This window comes from Protomyctophum bolini, assembly GCF_963924005.1.
Source record: "Protomyctophum bolini genome assembly, chromosome: 22".
NCBI lineage: Eukaryota > Metazoa > Chordata > Actinopteri > Myctophiformes > Myctophidae > Protomyctophum > Protomyctophum bolini.
The window spans coordinates 23,991,662-24,009,675 of NC_137883.1; the positions used below are offsets into that span (position 1 = coordinate 23,991,662).

At 43.5% G+C, this 18,014-nt stretch overlaps 1 protein-coding gene across 2 annotated transcripts in view; it reads left to right on the forward strand.

Annotated features, from left to right (window-relative positions):
* Positions 1-18,014, forward strand: part of olfm1b (olfactomedin 1b) — a 47,760-nt gene that overhangs the window by 7,748 nt on the left and 21,998 nt on the right. The window contains exons 1-2 of one of the 2 annotated variants that reach the window (XM_080755460.1): positions 12,628-13,321; positions 17,204-17,353. In XM_080755460.1, coding sequence (XP_080611586.1) covers positions 13,172-13,321; positions 17,204-17,353 — 300 coding nt within the window. In that variant the 5' untranslated portion in view covers positions 12,628-13,171. Of the gene's footprint in view, positions 1-12,627; positions 13,322-17,203; positions 17,354-18,014 lie in introns of those variants that run through there. The other variant, XM_080755461.1, reaches the window with a different exon arrangement.

Genomic DNA, 18,014 nt, shown 5'->3' on the forward strand with positions numbered 1-18,014 from the left:
TTGTGATTATTGCAATGTGAAGCTATGGTGGGATCATGCTGTGGAGCATGTCACTTAAAGCTGAAACTAAGCAATGAGTGATTAATAGCTCGGTGCCTTTAGGATTAGGAAGAAGGCCATCTCGTTTATACAATTGATTACGAGTACAGACACTGATCTACCGTGCGTCTTCTCGTGAGCAGCTAATCTTGGGCACCACTGGGACGATCGGCCTGAAACTTTGCACACACTAGGCCAAGGAAGAACCTCTTTTTTGCTGTACTACTCTATACTACTATAAATGTACACAAATCGGGACATAATTATCACTGTCCTATGATTGGCCAGTTTAACAAATAGCCTACAATTGACAAATAATAATGAAACCCAGAAAATAAATGCACACTATTATAACGTAGCTTTCTTTGATTAAAGTTAGTGTTAAAAAACCCTCTATTTTCTGATAGTACTCATTTCTACAGAGTGTTTGTTCAGTATGTCTCTCCCGTCTCCTTTATTAAACCGAAAATGAATTGGCATACCAATTTTATCCAATCAGTATAGGGACCTCAAACAGCATACAGATTAAACGGGTGCAATTGGAAATAAACAGAAATAAATTAGCAGACAGAATTGGAACTGGAACATTATAAATAAGCTGATAAATGGGTACTCTATCTTGATTGACTGACATCTTTAATGGGTACTCTATCCTGATGTGGCTGACATTGTGTCACCTACCTGAAAATGTTATGTATTTTCTGTTTATTAATGTTCTGGAGAGACAGGGAGAGTCCAAACGCCAACAGCAATGATTACTATCTGAAAATAGTGCGTTAACCTTTTAACAAAAGAAACATTATGTTTTAACCAAAGCATATATCACTTACCCTACCATAAATCCAAATTTAAATTATTCTACAGACTCAAACAAGCCAGGCCCGGCGCCATGGGTGTGGCCAGAGGTGGCCTGGCACCCTCGGTTGCAAATTCTGCCCCTCTCCCTCTCTACGTCGTCCTCAGACCAGCCCTCCATCGGCGTCTCCAGTCCTCTCGGTTCTCCATACATCTGGCCAGCTCATTTGTGCTTTCTGCACCAGTATCTTTCTTTAGTACGTCCACGCAGGTATAGGTGTGGGACGTCCTCTCGATCGATGCCCGTGTGTTGGTTCCCGTCCCACAGTACAAGCTTTTAGGCCGGGTGTTCTTGGTGTCGGTGGCAGTGGCAGTGGCCATGCTATGTTCTCTGATACACTTGGTAATGCCCCGTACAGTGGCCATGCTATAGTCTCATCCTCCTCCTGACTGCTATGTTCTCTGATACACTTGGTAATGCCTCGTAGTACAGACGCTTGTTGGTGGTGTGCTCGTCCTGGTTGATGTTCAGTACCACACGTAACATTCTGGTGTTGTCTGGTGTTAATTGTGTTATATGTCCAGCATTCACAGGCATAGAGGAGAACTGACTCCACGGTCGCAAGAGAAGAAACACAGTTTAAGTTTTAGGTACATATTGTTTTACTATAAATGGTGTGTGCCCCCTCATCATTTTCAACTCCTCCCCCCTAAGTAATTTCATCCTGGAGCCGAGCCTGAAACGAGCAGAGGGCTTCATTACAATTCAGAATAATGAACATAATGTAGCTTTTCCATTTTAACCCATTTTGGACTAGGTTAAAATGTGCGTGAGGACGCACATTGTGATTGGCCAGAATGAGATGATGTATGATGATGTACGATGATAAGAGTGCCCCTCACTTCACACGGGTGTGATTTTTTTCACATCAAGGCCCATTATTTATTCAACATTTGAGCCACGGACCACCATTTGAAAAAAAGGCTTCTAAATCCTAATAGTTTTCTGAAAACCCCATGTTTCTATGTCAGTTGTGCTCAACATTTTTCATGTCAAGGACCCCCAGAATTATCTCTATTGGGCCACAGACACCCTATCTCAAAATATGTAGTTCCAGGGACCCCCCAGAAGCAAATATTTTAGTTAAAAATGTTCGCTCTGAAATAATATATTCAATGATTTGCGCCACATTTTAACGACTTTTCAAAAATAGCAGACCTACAAGCTCGTAGCGCGCCACTCGGCGGCGCACTATGAGCTTGTAGATCTGCTATTCTTCAATAGCTAAAGCATGACATAATGCTTAAAACACCAACAGGGGTTCCCGCACAAAAAGGGTTAATAATGAAAATGTATTTGGTCGGCTGCTGCACCTTGCCCCTCATTTCACAAGGTGTAATCAGCGGAACATTGTACATTCATCAGGCTCACGGTAGAGTCACAGAGGCCACTACATGCCATTTGACCAAAGATAATGGCTTCAATCAGCACAACGGGCATTAAGGATATTAGAAACAAATTTTCCTGTGAGAAATAATCAATTTCTTCAGCAGAAATTATAACCATGCAGCACTATAGTATAGGCTGGGCTATGTCCTGATGCTAATATTTTCTAGGCCTATATTGTGTAAGAGACTGTGATGTGTACCATTTTTGTAGATATAGCTTTACACTACAGTCCAATTGAAGATGTAGGCCTAATTGTTCTTAGATTCCTTCTATTGTTCTCTATCTCTCTCTCTTTTCATCCATCTCTATACACATGCACGCACAATCGCACATAAGGCTTTGGTGGTTTCGATGTATTGAAAGGTAATACAATGAATGTGGAAATTAGGTATAAGGGACACTTTAGTTATTTGAAAATGGACAATATACAAGCTCATAGTCATAACATGTTGTGAGCTTGTATGTAGATCTTCTACTTTCACCATCTTTTAGTGAAAGTACGGGGGCCATGGCAACCCCACACCTGCCATTTGATTACTTAAGCAGACCACTTTTCACAGTCGGCTGCACTCTTCAGACACAGGCAGACAGACAGATCACTCTTCAGACACAGGCAGACAGACAGATCACTCTTCAGACACAGGCAGACAGACAGATCACTCTTCAGACACAGGCAGGCAGACAGATGATCAGGCTACTTTCACCATGGATTACAAAACTACTTCAACTCTACTCTCACAACGTAGATCTGCTATTTTTTCAAAACAAATATTTTGTATACATTTTGAAAGGACCTATAACATAAAATTAAACTTTTTATAATTTGTTGTTATAGCTGCTTGAAATTGGAATTTTGAGGGACACAAGACAAACATTTTTTTATATTTAATATCATATTATGATATTAAATATCATAAATGTTTTAAAAGGCATGTTATAGCTGCTTGAACTTGAAGTACATGATTTTGAATACGGGACTTCTACTTGTAAAGTCATTAAATTGGCACTTTAGAAAATGTGCCATACTACGAGTCAATGTGGGCCAACTCACTGTGCGCGGGTTTGTTTTTGGCGCCCCCTGGCTCCCGGTGTGTCTGCGCGGGAGGCAGCGCCTCCAGGTCTTTGAGCTGCTGGACGAGCAGGGCCAGGTGCTGCAGCAGGTCCCGGTTCTGCAGCACCAGCTGGTGAACGCGGGCCTGGGCCTCCATGCGGGCAGCCACCTCCGCTGACATCTGGTCCTTCAGCAGCTGGACCTGCAGGCAGAGAGAGAGAGACCATGTGACCACAACACCAGTGTTGTTGACTTTGACAGCACATTTTTTATTTTAGTTTTAGTCATGGTCTCTTGAATGGTTTTCATTTAGTTTTAGTCACCTGGAATGTTTTAGTGTTTAGTCTAGTTTTATGAACAGTGTGGGTCCATTTGGTTCTATTCCACTCTTCAGACACAGGCAGGCAGACAGACAGATACAGAGATCTCCATATGCATGGGACACAGATAGACGGTTCTTCAGACACAGGCAGACAGACAGATACAGGCAGACAGACAGACACAGGCAGACAGACAGATACAGGCAGACAGACAGATCACTCTTCAGACACAGGCAGACAGACAGATACAGAGATCTCCATATGCATGGGACACAGATACTGTAGAGTGTAGACGGTTCTTCAGACACAGGCAGACAGACAGATCACTCTTCAGACACAGGCAGGCAGGCAGACAGACAGACAGACAGACACAGAGATCTCCATATGCACACAGATAGACGGTTAAAACGGGTGCTATGACAACGGGTATTGCATACTAGGCTCCCAACTTGCATCATTCCCAAGTAGGCCGGTGGCCGGCGGGCACAGGTCTAGTACATATCAATTTGGCATGGGGGACCTTGACGTGACAAGGTTAGAGAAGCAGGGTCCTGTCCTATCTATTCATTAGTCTATTGGTCATAACAGTAGCCTATTTAAAAGTACGTGTCTATTGAAGTAGGTTAATTGCATATTAGACACACAGCGCTGTAGGCTAGACGATGTCATACCTGCTACAATGACTTCTATTACCGCAGCAGCACAGATGTCCCTTTTTGTCAGGTGAAACCTAGCCTGGGGTCCATCTATGCTTTCTATGGCATAGGCAGCTCCCGGCAGGATCCGCCGGGAGAATCTAAACGCAGCTGTGCGACATGAGACTAATTAGTTGGAGCGACAGAGAGAGAGAGAGAGGAGTGTGTGCGTGTACGTGTGTGGGTCAATTTAACAAAGGTGCAGACGATCAGAAATCAGCAGAGAGTGATCGACGTTTGCGCTACTCTATGCCGAATTGAAGTGGACTCTCCCTGGAAATAAAAAGGTCTGGGTTTCCGAGGCTAGGTGAAACCTGAATAATGACAGCTCATGAAATGTAAGTGACCTAGTCATCAAATGGAGCGAGCTAGTCATCAATGGGAGTCCCACCTCATGAAACGCTGCCTAAGCCTAAGAGTCTGAACCCATACCCATACAAACGGCGCCAGAAATGCCGCCAGCCAATCGCGCAGTAGCGACTATAGTGATGCGTTAATACCGTGAGAGAGTTATCTGATGGTCCAATAAGCAAGCCGTACACCTAAGTCATGGAATCATAAGAACTGGCATATTTTATACTTTTATACTTATCCCAAAAGGAATGGTCATGTGATATGCATATGAACGGCAAAGACATAATGGAAGCAAATACGACCTGTTACATCACAAATCAGATTCGATCATATCATTCCGTTGGTTTCACTCTCCACACCTACAGTTTGAAGAATCATGTACTAAATCTAATCTTACATTAAATAAATCCTCTTATATGGGGGTCCGGCAGACCGGCACGTTCTTTTCAAATTGGGGGCCCCTTGAAGCACAGGCCAGAGGGGTTGTCTGTCCTGGAGAATTCTGACGTGTCTCTACTTTTTCAGACACTATATAGGAATCTTTCTGTCACTCTGTGACCTTGCGTGAGCACAGGCACAGCTAGGGTGCACACTCTATGAGTAATGGTAACTGCTTAAAAGGTCTACTTTATCCCAACACTAGCGACCTAGTCATGATTGCCTGCCTCCTAAGCTATGACACACGCACCGCGGAAGGTCTGATTTCACCCATATGCACACACACACACACAGCAGCGGAGCACAGCTAATATGAGCTAACTGGAGAGCAGGAAAGATGCACAACGTAATGACTATGTAATATGTGTTATTTTAATACCGTATACCCCGCGGTGAAATGTCAGGATGGTATGAAGTTTTGACAAAAATAGATGCCACCCAAGGCTAACACGCGTGCCCACGCACACGCACACATGCACTGTCTGTCTGTCTGTCTGTCTGTCTGTCTGTCTGTGCCTATTTCTCTGCTGACTTTGTCCCAGAATGTTTGCTGCGTTGACTCGTTACTTCCCTCCGTGCTCCATGTTTTAATTGCTTCATTTGTATGATGGCTGCATTGCTCACCGTAGCATGCCATATCTCTCTGTGTCCTGATGTTACCAACTAATGCTCCATTAAACTTTATCTCCCAGAGGTTTGCAGTGGTTTGCACTACGGAGCGGCTCTGGGATGAGGTTTTAGTTTATGTAGCACAATAACTGATGCGTGTCTGTGGTGTCTGTGTGTCTGTCTGTCTGTCTGTCTCTGTGTCTGTCTGTGTGGTGCTTGCGTGCGCATGTACAGTAGAAGCCTGAATCACTATCCATTGCAATATTTGTACTTTATACAACCCTTTTGTTTCAGAATGACTGTAGTAAACATTGGATGGGATTTGCACTCTTGAAACGCCACCATTAATCCCACTGTGACAATTAATGCCAGATGGATTCATTAGAACTGAAGTAATTAAATCCAGTGAAATAGGTCTTCGTGCCAGGTTAAAACTGGACAAGATTTGTCCTCGTTACGGAAATAAGATGATGAGCATCATAATCAATTAATCTGATGATTATCCTCTATGATTACTTGGTTAATTTGTATGAATAAATTGAATCATAATATTAAAGTGAAGGAGTAGGGAGAAATGATGGTTGACGCTCATCACAACAAGTTATTCCTGTTGATGTTAATATAATTTATAACAACCACAAGCACATTCTGGTGAAATTGCCAATATGTCACATAATATTAGAATTTTTTTCACGATACTGCAGTGCATCGCTAATCTGATTGTTTGATTACTAAAAGTTTATGTGATTACAATTACAGTAATTGTCAGTCAACCGTTTAATCAAGGGATTGTTTCCTCCCTACTTTTTGAACTTCATAGATTAGGCTGTGGTTCAGAAAGTGGGGTCAGTTTCTGTGTGGAGTTTGCATGTTAGGGTAGGTATACCCTCACAAAAACATGCCGTAATCCTGGTCTCTAAACTGCCTCCCCCTGGCCAGCCTGATGGAGGGGAAAGGAACTGGTCGGAATAACGGGTTCCTTCCACGCGCTACGTCCGGCCGGGGGAACTCCCCCCTGTCAGGTGAAAAGAAGCAGCTTGGACTCCTCATGTATAGAAGGAAGCATGAGGTCAGTCCGCTGCCACCCGCAGGGGTGTAGCGCCCAGGATTACATTAGATAATTGACACTGGGTGAAGAAATGGGTTACAAAATTGTGGGATAAAACATTTATAATAGAAAGTGGGGTCATGTGGACCCCTAGAGGTCCTTCAGGGGGTTCCATGGGGTCCCCATGCAAAATGAGGAACAGTTTGAGCCCAATGAGATAATGTATAATATGACTGATCAGATCATAGCGGTTTCACTCTCCACACTTACAGTTTGAAGAATCATGTACTAAATCTAATCTTACATTAAATAAATCCTCTTATATGGGGGTCCGGCAGACCGGCACGTTATTTTCAAATTGGGGGCCACGACCCAATATGTATCAAGTGGGGTTCTTGACATGAAAACGTTTGAGAAGTACCTACATTTTAATGTTGTTTACTAGTTTTTAGCCTATAATAGTTATTCTCTTAATACAGTCGTTTCTTTTATTTGTCCTGTTATGTAAAGTGACTTTTGCGTATACCAAAAAAAGCATTATATAATTGGATTATCTAACTCAGTGGTTTTCAACCTTTTCATGTGAATTATTTATCCAGCATTTGAGCCACGGACCACCATTTGATGAGCTTCAACCTCTCAGACCCAAAACTAAAGAATATTTTGTTGTCGTTGGATAGGATTTTGTCCATGTGGTACCATAGGAGAGACATCAGGCAAACATTGATCAAAATAACAATTCTTCTCCATTCTCTAATTGTGTAGACTTCTTGTCAATTCAGTAATGCAGATGTTTAACAATAATTTAACTCTAGAGAGTGTAAAATGAAAGATTTAAAGATACAAGAGTCCATTTGGTGGTCCTCGGACCACTGGACTGAAATCCACCGATCTAACTAATAATCGATTGCATCCTCAAAATTAGAGGGCGAAATGTGTGGACGTATTGTCAGATATTGCTCGCTGTGATTCGGCTGGAAGGTGTGTCATTCTGCACCGTGATTGGCTGAGCATCGCGTAACGGGTGTGCCACAGAGGGGAGAAAGAGGGAGAGAAGAGCACAAACTCAAGTAGGTTTTACCAAAGACAGGACAGATTCATGATGACTATTGTATATGATGTATTACCGCATTTTTGTTCTTGCTTACTGTAAACCGCTCTGCTAAGAGCGTCTGCTAAATTCCATTTCACCCTTTGTCAGCTTTCTGATTGGTCCCCGACTGACTAACCAGCAGGCTCTTCTGCCTTGTTCCGCCTAGTTTATGTTGAATTTGCTAAAACATCATATTTGGAAAAAACCAAACCAAACCGATGTTCCTTTTTACTGACACGAAGTTTAAAATAAGAATTGAATGCACAGAATATCAATACGAAGCAACTGAAAAACATGTTATTTCAATGGAGTGGAGAGAGAGAGAGAGAGAGGATTTTTGTCCAACCACAGAACAGCAACCAATGGGTGCGAAGAGGGGCACAACCATGTGCGGGACTTGACAAAGGCTGAATTAGTATTACACAGTAAAACGCATAACGTTAACTCAACTCTGAAGTGTGTGTGTGTGTGTGTGTGTGTGTGTGTGTGTGTGTGTGTGTGTGTGTGTACACTCTTCGGAGTGGACCCTTACAGACCCAAAATGGGTTCAATTTGTACACCGGAAACAGAATTGAACTAACACTGTGGAATTGACTGCGTATGCCTGTAGCCTAATAGGCTGGTATATAGGGTATTGAGCTGGACCGCATTGGACAGGGCTGAATATACTTGACATGAAATCTCAGCCTGGCACGGCGGCCAGCAGATGAATCCCACCTGGCAGCGTTCTCTCTCTCTCTCTCTCTCTCTCTCGCTCTCTCTCTCTCTCTCTCTCTCTACACAGCTATCAATACTGTATGCTTCTCCAATCTCCAGTCCACACACAGGGCTGGAAGGTTGCAGAGAGCCGAGAGGAGGAGGAGGAGGAGGAGGAGGAGGCGGCAGAGACAGTTGCTGCGGGATGTGGAGAGAGAGAGAGAGAGAGAGAGAGAGAGAGGTGTAGAAAATACTTAACACATTCTGAACGGGAACCCATTTTGGTGTTGACATCATGTCATGCTTTAGCTATTGAAAAATAGCAGATCTATACAAGCTCACAGCACGCCACCGAGTGGCGCGCTACGAGCTTGTAGGTCTGCTATTTTTTTTTTAATCGAAGAACGACTGACATTTTTAGAATCTGATCTCAGGTCAGAATGGGTTAATCAGACCAGTGTGTGTCCAGTGGAAACCTCGTATGAATCTGATCTCAGGTCAGAATGGGTTAATATAGAATTAGAGTGCACACCATGTATTTCACCTTACCTGGAAAGTGCATTAACAACCTAAGCCCCTATTTTATATACTTTATGTTTGACAGTGTCACGGCGAATAATAGCTGATCCGCAAGCTCACAACGTGTCGTGTTGTGTGAGCTTGTAGATCAGCAATATATGTTGGCAAATGTCCTTTAGTATTGAATCTCCCAAATAGGGGGCGCCAGGTTGAAAGAGGTTATAAAGAAACACATGGAAATTATTCTATAAACAATATTGCTGCACAATTAATCGAAGAAGAAATATCGAAATCTAGATTCAGACACCTATATGCTATCTCATTTCTACATTTGAACAAGAATCGTGCAGCACTAGTTGGCTGTCTAATTAATTTGAGTTACTCTCATGTTTTTGCTACAAGAGAGAGACTTTATAAGAGGCGGTTTAAGTCGAGCACTTTGATGTTGTCTGTTTGAACTGAAGCCACTGAAACTGGCTCCATGGGCTGCCACATTGTGAATGTAGTAATGTTCAGTTCAGCAACTCTACAGACTAAAGACAACTATACAGACTAAAGACAACTCTACAGACTAAAGACAACTATACAGACTAAAGACAACTATACAGACTAAAGACAACTATACAGACTAAAGACAAATTATGTTCATGGAAAAAATGAGAATCGTGAGAGAATCGTGATCTCAATTCTTGTGAGGAAAAAGAAAATTGAGATTCACATTTTGAGCAAGCATCGTGCAGCACTAGCCTACTATACTATAAACGAGATGGCAACATTATTTTGTTATTCTGGAGATCTATGGGTGAATCGTTGTTGCATGCAGTACCGCAGTTTAGCCCATAGGTTGGAGCATTACCTAAGTATAGACATCACTGAGCTACTGGGCAATCAGCTTTGAACAGGTTTTCTAGTGTTGATTTAGTCACATTTTAGTCACCTGGAATGTTTTAGTGTTAGTCTAGTTTTTGTTGACTAAATATCATAAGATTTTAGTCAATTAAAATCTGCAGATGATTTAGTCGACTAAAATGTATTTTGGCGGGCCTTGATTGCGTCGTAATGACTGATTTCACACGCCGATCTACAAGCTCACAACGTGTCGCACTGCGATGCGTTGTAGATCGGCTATCTTCAGCATGCAACCAAATGTAAAATGACTCCCTTCCAACATTTTAGTCTAGTTTTTATTTGTTGACAAAATTGTTAATATATTTAGTCTTACTTAGTCATCATATAGCTTAGTTTGAATTTAGTTTCCATTTAGTTTTCGTCAGTGAAAAAAGGTAGACTAAGACAAATTGTCTTAGTCAACTAAATCAACACTGTTTTCACGAACCCAAACCCTGTCAAATATGATCATGAAATCATTAGCGTTATAGAGCGTCAAACCCAAACCCTGTCAAATATGATCATGAAATCATTAGCGTTATAGAGCGTCAAACCCAAACCCTGTCATGATCATGAAATCATTAGCGTTATAGAGCCTTTCATGACCACGCCCTGCAGGCCCAGGAAATAATTCCCAATGCATTTTTCCCATAGACATTTTTAAAAGTATTTATTTAAAGACTTTTAAGCGCCGTACGAAGCCAACTCGAGTTGTGACAAATCATGACAACAATCATAATTTTTTGGGCCGAACAAATAATTAGAAAGAAGAAAAAAATGGCAGGTTACAACACTTTATTTGTTGTTTTTCTTCACGTCCAAAATATTGTGTTTGTTGTCGTGATTTGTATAGAGGACTGCGACTGTAGCTACTACTGAAAATAGAGCCATCAGTATTTGAAAAGCACCACGATATTAAATAACCCACACATTGAAGCTGCAGATTAGTAGGCTAATTAAATAATTTAGTATCCTGTGTGCCATGCAGTCCGCCAGCTGAGAAGAAAAGACCCCCAAAAGACAAAAGTAGAATAGAAAGATAAAGATACAATTATTTATTCAGTAGTTTAAAGTGTTACACATCACAGAAGGAAGTGTTTATTTTGCACATTAAAGGATTAACTGTGTGTGTGTGTGCGTGTGTGTGTGTGTGTGTGTGTGTGTGTGTGTGTGTGTGTGTGTGTGCTTGTGTGTGTGTGCGTCACCGTGTCACTCTTCTGGAGCTGAACAGATTGTTCAGAAATGAATAACTAAATTGAAGAATTGATGTGCGGCACTCCTTCTGATCTCAAATCCCCCACTCTACTCTGTATAGATCCTGTTGGAAATGTGATGAAGTATTTAGTATTGAATCTCCTCTGGTGTTGTGGTTCTCAAAGTGGGTTCCAGGGACCCCCAGGGGTCCTTGAGGGAGTTCCAGGGAGTCCCCAGCTAAATGATAGTTAGGATCCAAATGGACCCTTATGGGTCAGTAACTCAACATTGATTTTACAATATGAATGGGGGTCCCAGAGATAGAAATTACATTAAATGGGGGTCCATGAAATTAAACGTTGCGAATCTATGCTAGAGCCGTAAAAAAAAAGAGTATCTTATGCATGCAGGCATATCTCTTCAAATGGGGCTTTTTTATATATAGTATATCGTTTTTATAGTATAATTTATTTTGAAAGTATATTAAAAAGGTCTTAAATATCTTTCAATTATTTCATGGGGACCCCAAACTAAATAAAAATTAAAAACAGCATTTGATTTCCTGCAGTACCCAAACCAGCTACATGGTGGCGGCCGAGTCACACGAATCTGCTCAGATTAGACGTGCTGCTGTCAGCTGTGCTGTGCTGGATGGATACACAGTCACAGCAACATTTCACATGGATTCACTCGATAGCTTTTGTCTGCAATGACAATGTTGTCATCTGAGACTGCATGGGGAGGAAATCTGTATGTGAAATAATTAACCTCTTACACACACGCGACCTCTTCACGCGCGTATAACCTACTCTTTATTCAGTTTATTGTTAGGCATACTTCCCCTTGGAGAGAGTACGTGCATTGTCATCATCATCAATGAACGAATTACTAATCAACGGCCCAAGTCCGACTCCAAGTATATTATATTATTATCCCCATGATTTGAAACGAAGCCCCGACCGACAGGACACGACCTGACCGGACAGGCTGGCCAAGTGGCCGGGCACACACAGCCTGGTGCCCCGGGCTGTCGGGCTGACATCATTGCGCTTTTGGCTACGAGCCCCCGACATTATCATCATGGGTCTATATTTAGACCGGCGTCCGTATGACAGACAATATATTAAAACAATAGCTGATCTCCAAGCCCCCACAGCGCGTACGTCGCGTGGCTCGCGTCTACTATTATATACCCCCTGGAATAAATCAAGCATGTATAGATCCGTGGATGGATCCTCCCCCTCCTCGGTCCCTCTCTTCATCCATTTCGCTGTGGTGGTTGTTGAGATTTCAGTCACTTGTTCTCCATCACGTATAAGCGCGTGAAGGCGAGAGAGAGAGAGAGAGAGAGAGAGAGAGAGAGAGAGAGAGAGAGAGAGAGAGAGAGAGAGAGAGAGAGAGGAGGAGAGATCGAAGCGCGCACGAAACCGGGCTACTGTGAGAGTGGAGAGGAGCATATCCACCAGTGTGTGCGTGCGTGCGAGAGGGAGGATCAGATCAGAACAACGCGGAGCAAAGAGAGGAACAGGAGAGATAGAGAGAGGAGAACCATTGAGAGAGACACAATTCGCCTGCAGTCTGATCGGGTTTTTTTTTATCATTGTCTTTCATCGGTTTTAAGCGACCGTGCGTAATTGTTTTTTTGACCGACGGACTGGACGGTCATCGGGGTTAGGCTATAATCTATCTATCGCGACTCCCTCCTCCATCCATCCGACCTAGAGATGTCCAAGGAAAGATCCGACACCGAACCGGACTCGGTGGTGGCGATGATGATGAAACAACAGGATAAGAAGAGCGCGTCTTTTGTGGGGTTTTTCGGCAACATCAGAAACAACAACGGCCTCCTCAACATCGTCCCTGCTCGCTTCTTCTCCGCGCCGGAATGTGTGGAATGAAGACGGGATAGGAGGAGTGCATCAGGACGGAGGAGAAGGAAGGAAGGAATATACAGCAAACACAAGCCAGCCCAGCGCGTAACGATGTCGGTGCCTTTGCTAAAGATAGGCGTCGTGCTCAGCACCATGGCGATGATCACCAACTGGATGTCGCAGACGCTGCCCTCGCTGGTGGGGCTCAATGCCACCAAGCTGTCGGTGGCACAGGGAGGGTACCCCGACCGGAGCACCGGAGTAAGTTACATCCAGCACCCCCCCCGGTCTGGGCTAATGTAGTTTCATGGGTTTAATTGCCATTTAAAAATCGATCAGAACTTGATTTGATCAGAATCAATAGCACATCTGACTTTAGTTAAAGCTGTGTGCTCTTCTTGGGTGCCTTAACTGCAGTGATTGCGGACTATATTTTTTTCAAGGACCCCCCCCCCAACCCCCCACCCCCTCGACCCCCCATTTGATATGATTTGTAGGCTATCTGTCTGAGATGAGATCCCAATTGATAAGCATATAAGTCATTCTACTCTGAGAACTGAGAATGTACAATATGGAACCCAATGGCCCGTATATATAAAGGTCCATTTGGTTCCATGGATGGACCATTCCTACGTGCACTATCAAGAGTTACAGACCTGCATAACGGTGCATTTGGTTTGATATGATATGATGAGATAATGTATTTATTCCATCTGTGATACACTAAAAGCATCAGTGATATTATGGGTCCGTATGGTTCTATTTGCAATGCACACTCAGAGATAGGCTACAAATCTGTAAGGGTCCATCTGGTTCCTCCTCCTAACTATCAATCATATAGCAGCATGATAGCCCCCCCCCCCCCCTTTGGAACCCCCCCCCCCCCCTTTGGATAACCCCCCTCAAGGCCCCCTGGGGGTCCCTGGACCCCATGTTGAGACCCAGTGCCTCATTGTCTCCCAATTATTGGTCTAATCTGCTCCGTTTACCGGACGTTAGATGTGTACCGGCGGTGTGCTAATTGCTGGTCTCCCCGGGGTTTCATGTTACCCCCCCATCCATCTATTTCAGGACGAATTCAACAGCATCCGCAATCTCTCTCTCTCTCTCAAACAAAGGCCTCAAAGATTAAAAAAAAAAATCATACAGAAAAAAATGTATACTCCCACTTTTTCCTCTGCTGCTCTTTTCTCTGTTTTATTCATGAATACAGCAGAGAAAAGTGTGTGTGTGTGTGTGTGTGTGTGTGTGTGTGTGTGACTGTGCGCAGGAGGATACATCTTCTTTTTGTGTGTATGAAGGGGCGTGACACAGAGAGAGAGAGAGAGAGAGAGAGAGAGAGAGAGAGAGAAAGAGCTGTAGTGGGGAAAAAAAGGGCGCGCGCTGAAGAGGCGATGATGATAGGTTCTCTCTCTGTCATTGATAAAAAAAAGAACGTCCAAGGTGAAAATTATAGGGAGAGTGCAGTCAGTGCCAGACTCTTTGTTTGCCTCTCTGTGGAAGGTAATTTAACATGCCGTAGGCAGGCTGCTGTGTGATGGTGGAGTCTAAGCTCTTACTTGACTACTTAGTTGAATATGGGAGTCCCCCAGTGCTCTGTACTAGGCCCTCCTCCTTTTCCCCCTCAACACACAAATCTCTTCGCTGAAATGAGCAAAATCTATAAGACCACAATGCTGTATATGTACAAAGGGGGAAAAGGGGAAAAAATAAATGTCGGCAGTAGACTAAACAGTTTCGATCTTGCTCGAGAAAAAATAAATTGTTCAATGGATCAGCACTCACTGCTCACTATACTCGCATGGTGCTAAACAGTGACAAATGTTACAACCAACCAATATGTACTCAAGGGATTATCTCTCTCTCTCTGTGTGTGTGTGTGTGTGTGTGTGTGTGTGTGTGTGTGTGTGTGTGTGTGTGTGTGTGTGTGTGTGTGTGTGTGTGTGTGTGTGTGTGTGTGTGTGTGTGTGTGTGTGTGTGTGTGTGTGTGTGTGTGTGTGTGTGTGTGTTCATATTTACTCCTTGTTTGGACATTGTGATAATGGCTTCCAGTAGAGGAATGTCAGTAAGAGGGTAGGCAGGTGCCACAGAGCTCTCTAGTGTCCATAAGTGTCATCCTCAGGAGGTAGAAAACAGTGTGGTGTCATGGCAGCGTCTGTAATTACTCATCTTTGGAGAGTCACTGCTTGTCATTCAGTCAATCAGCAAGTCTGTCAGTTCATTAATTATCCAGGCTGATGCAGAACTACATCCCTCCCTCAGACTTGCAGCATTAGTATTCAGCTCAGCATCACCGTGGTGTATATCTTGATTGTTCAAAGTCAACCATTTGCATATTTCACTTCCTTCAATATAAAAAAAGCCTAAATATAGGTCATCAAGCTGGGGTTTTAACTTCGGAAATCTGCCATTGTCTAATCTCATGCCTCCCGCTTTCTATTGTTACTTAGCATCAAAACATTTTATTTTTTGCGTTGTGAGCGTTGTGAGCTTGTAGTTTCGCCGTTTTCACCAAAGACATTTGGTGTAGAGGGAAAAAGAAGAGGGCTAAGAACAGAGCCCTGCACGGGAGACCCTGGTCAAGTAGTGAATGGTAAAATGGTGCATTTCTATAGTGCCTTTATCCAAGGCGCTTTACATAGATTGTGCATTACATTCACCCCATTCACACACACAGTCATACACCGATGGCGGAGGACACCATGCAGGGCACCAACCTGCATAGGGGAGCAATTAGGGGTTCAGAGTCTTGCTCAAGCGCACTTGGACACTCATTCTGGGGAGCCTGGGATCGAACTGGGAACCTCGCCACTGTATAGAATAGCAGATCTACAAGCTCACCGTGTGCCTATAATTCCCCAAACTAGGGATGGCCGGTTGAAAGTGGTGAATGAACAGAATGTGAGCAATGGTCCCAATAGTAGTAGTAATGGTAGTAAAGCCTGGAACTGTTTGTTTCATTGGCTCCCGCTCCTCTTTGGCTGGCATCCACCGATTGGATGGTGTCAAATGGGGTGGAGCCTGGTGCTCTGTCGTGTCCAGATGGCAAGGTGTGTAGTCGTGAGTTAGCATTTAACACGCATTACGTAACAAGTGGTGCTGTGTGCGTGCGTGTGTGTGCGTGTGCGTGCGTGTGTGTGTGTGGCATCACAGATAGTACTGGTATACTGAGGGCTTCAATTGGTTCCTTATAGCTTAGTGGATCTCAAACATTGTCACGCCATGGACCCCCAAATTGATACAAGGCTGCGTCGTCGTCCCCATTTGGAAAGATGTTTTGCCAGGGACCCCCATAAGAGAAGATGCTTTTGTTAGATAATTTAGTACATAATTCTGTCTGTGTGCTGTAGGTGAGCTGGTGAGGAGATAACAGTGCAGAGAGTGAAATCTCTGAGTGTACACATTCTCTTATTGGGCTGAACTTCTAGCCAGGGAAATAATAGTGAAATTAAACTGTTCCTCAGTTTGCCCCGTGGAACCCTCATTGGGAACAAGCTGCCTGCCCTTAATTACCTGAAAGGTTTTCAAACTTTATTTTTTTGATGTCCCAGACCCCCAAATCGACCGGCTAATGCAAGTCAGTGTAGCACAGAATGATTAGAAATGGGGGACCTATGGTCCCCAATTCTAATCATTCCGTGCTAGGGACCCTGATATGAAATATCTTTTTATGCATAAGGCCTTATGATCTAAATTCCATACATTTACATGAGGAATAGATGATGCATAGTGTGGATAATGAAACATATTGTTAGAATAGTCACTTAAATGTTTTGTTCATACAATAATTTCGAAGTGAACCGAATTATAGTTAAATTGAACTACCGGTAAGTCTTTTAAGTGGGGACGCTTGAGTCTAAACCACTCCACTTTGAAAACCACGGCCATTATATCTAACTGGTCAGTGCGTGGTCTGCAGGCACTATACTGTGCTGAAACATGTGGGAGTCCTGGTTAGGGGTTTCAATGATCAATGCTGAATCTGGTGCAGCAAAACCCATAATGTCAATTTAACCTCGCTTACTGATCCTGCTCACCTCTTCAGATGAACATTATATCAAACACCTTCTGATTTCTACCTGTGTGTGTGTGTGTGTGTGTGTGTGTGTGTGTGTGTGTGTGTGTGTGTGTTTTTGTCTGCAGGTGCTGCCAGCGAACCCAGAGGAATCGTGGCAGGTGTACAGTTCAGCCCAGGACAGTGAGGGGAGGTGTGTGTGCACCGTGGTGGCCCCCCAGCAGTCCATGTGCTCACGGGACGCCCGCACCAAGCAACTGAGACAACTGCTAGAGAAGGCAATTATCAACACTTAATAATGCTCCACCGCACACCGTCGCTGTCGGAACGGAAACCTTGTGTTGTCCTGAAAATAACTATACTGGATCCATTGGAACAGACACGTTCTTGTTAACTGGCTATACTGCAATTGGCCCGGCCAGTTGGTTAAACATTATCAAACAGACAGACGTAACCAATTTTGACTTACATTTATGGACAAAATGCAGAGATACAAGCTCAGAACAATGTAAGCTTGTATATTTGCAATTCTCGCTACATTTGAAATGAATGATACTTGTCTTTTACAGGAAAAACCTAAAACGTTGAAAATATGGAGACATACAAGGTTTCTACCCGAGGGCAATGATATAATAGCTAACCCTTTCAAAGTTGTCGTTCTTGGCCCAGGCAGCAAGAACGCACGCACGCGCGTCCATGTTTGTATCCTCTCAATCTCTATGGCCATAAGAGAAGAATAGGAGTCAAGTTCTAATGAGCTCCCTGGGAACCTTGCGTCATGGGCAGCCTGCCTGCGTTCTCTCTCATACAGTGCCAGCCAACGCACACGATGATGCAATCCAGCACAATACACAGGGGCTGTTAGACGGAATACAACTGCTATTTTAAAAATCATTCTGGAGATCCATGGCTCTCAACCAGTCACTGGTGGGTATTGCA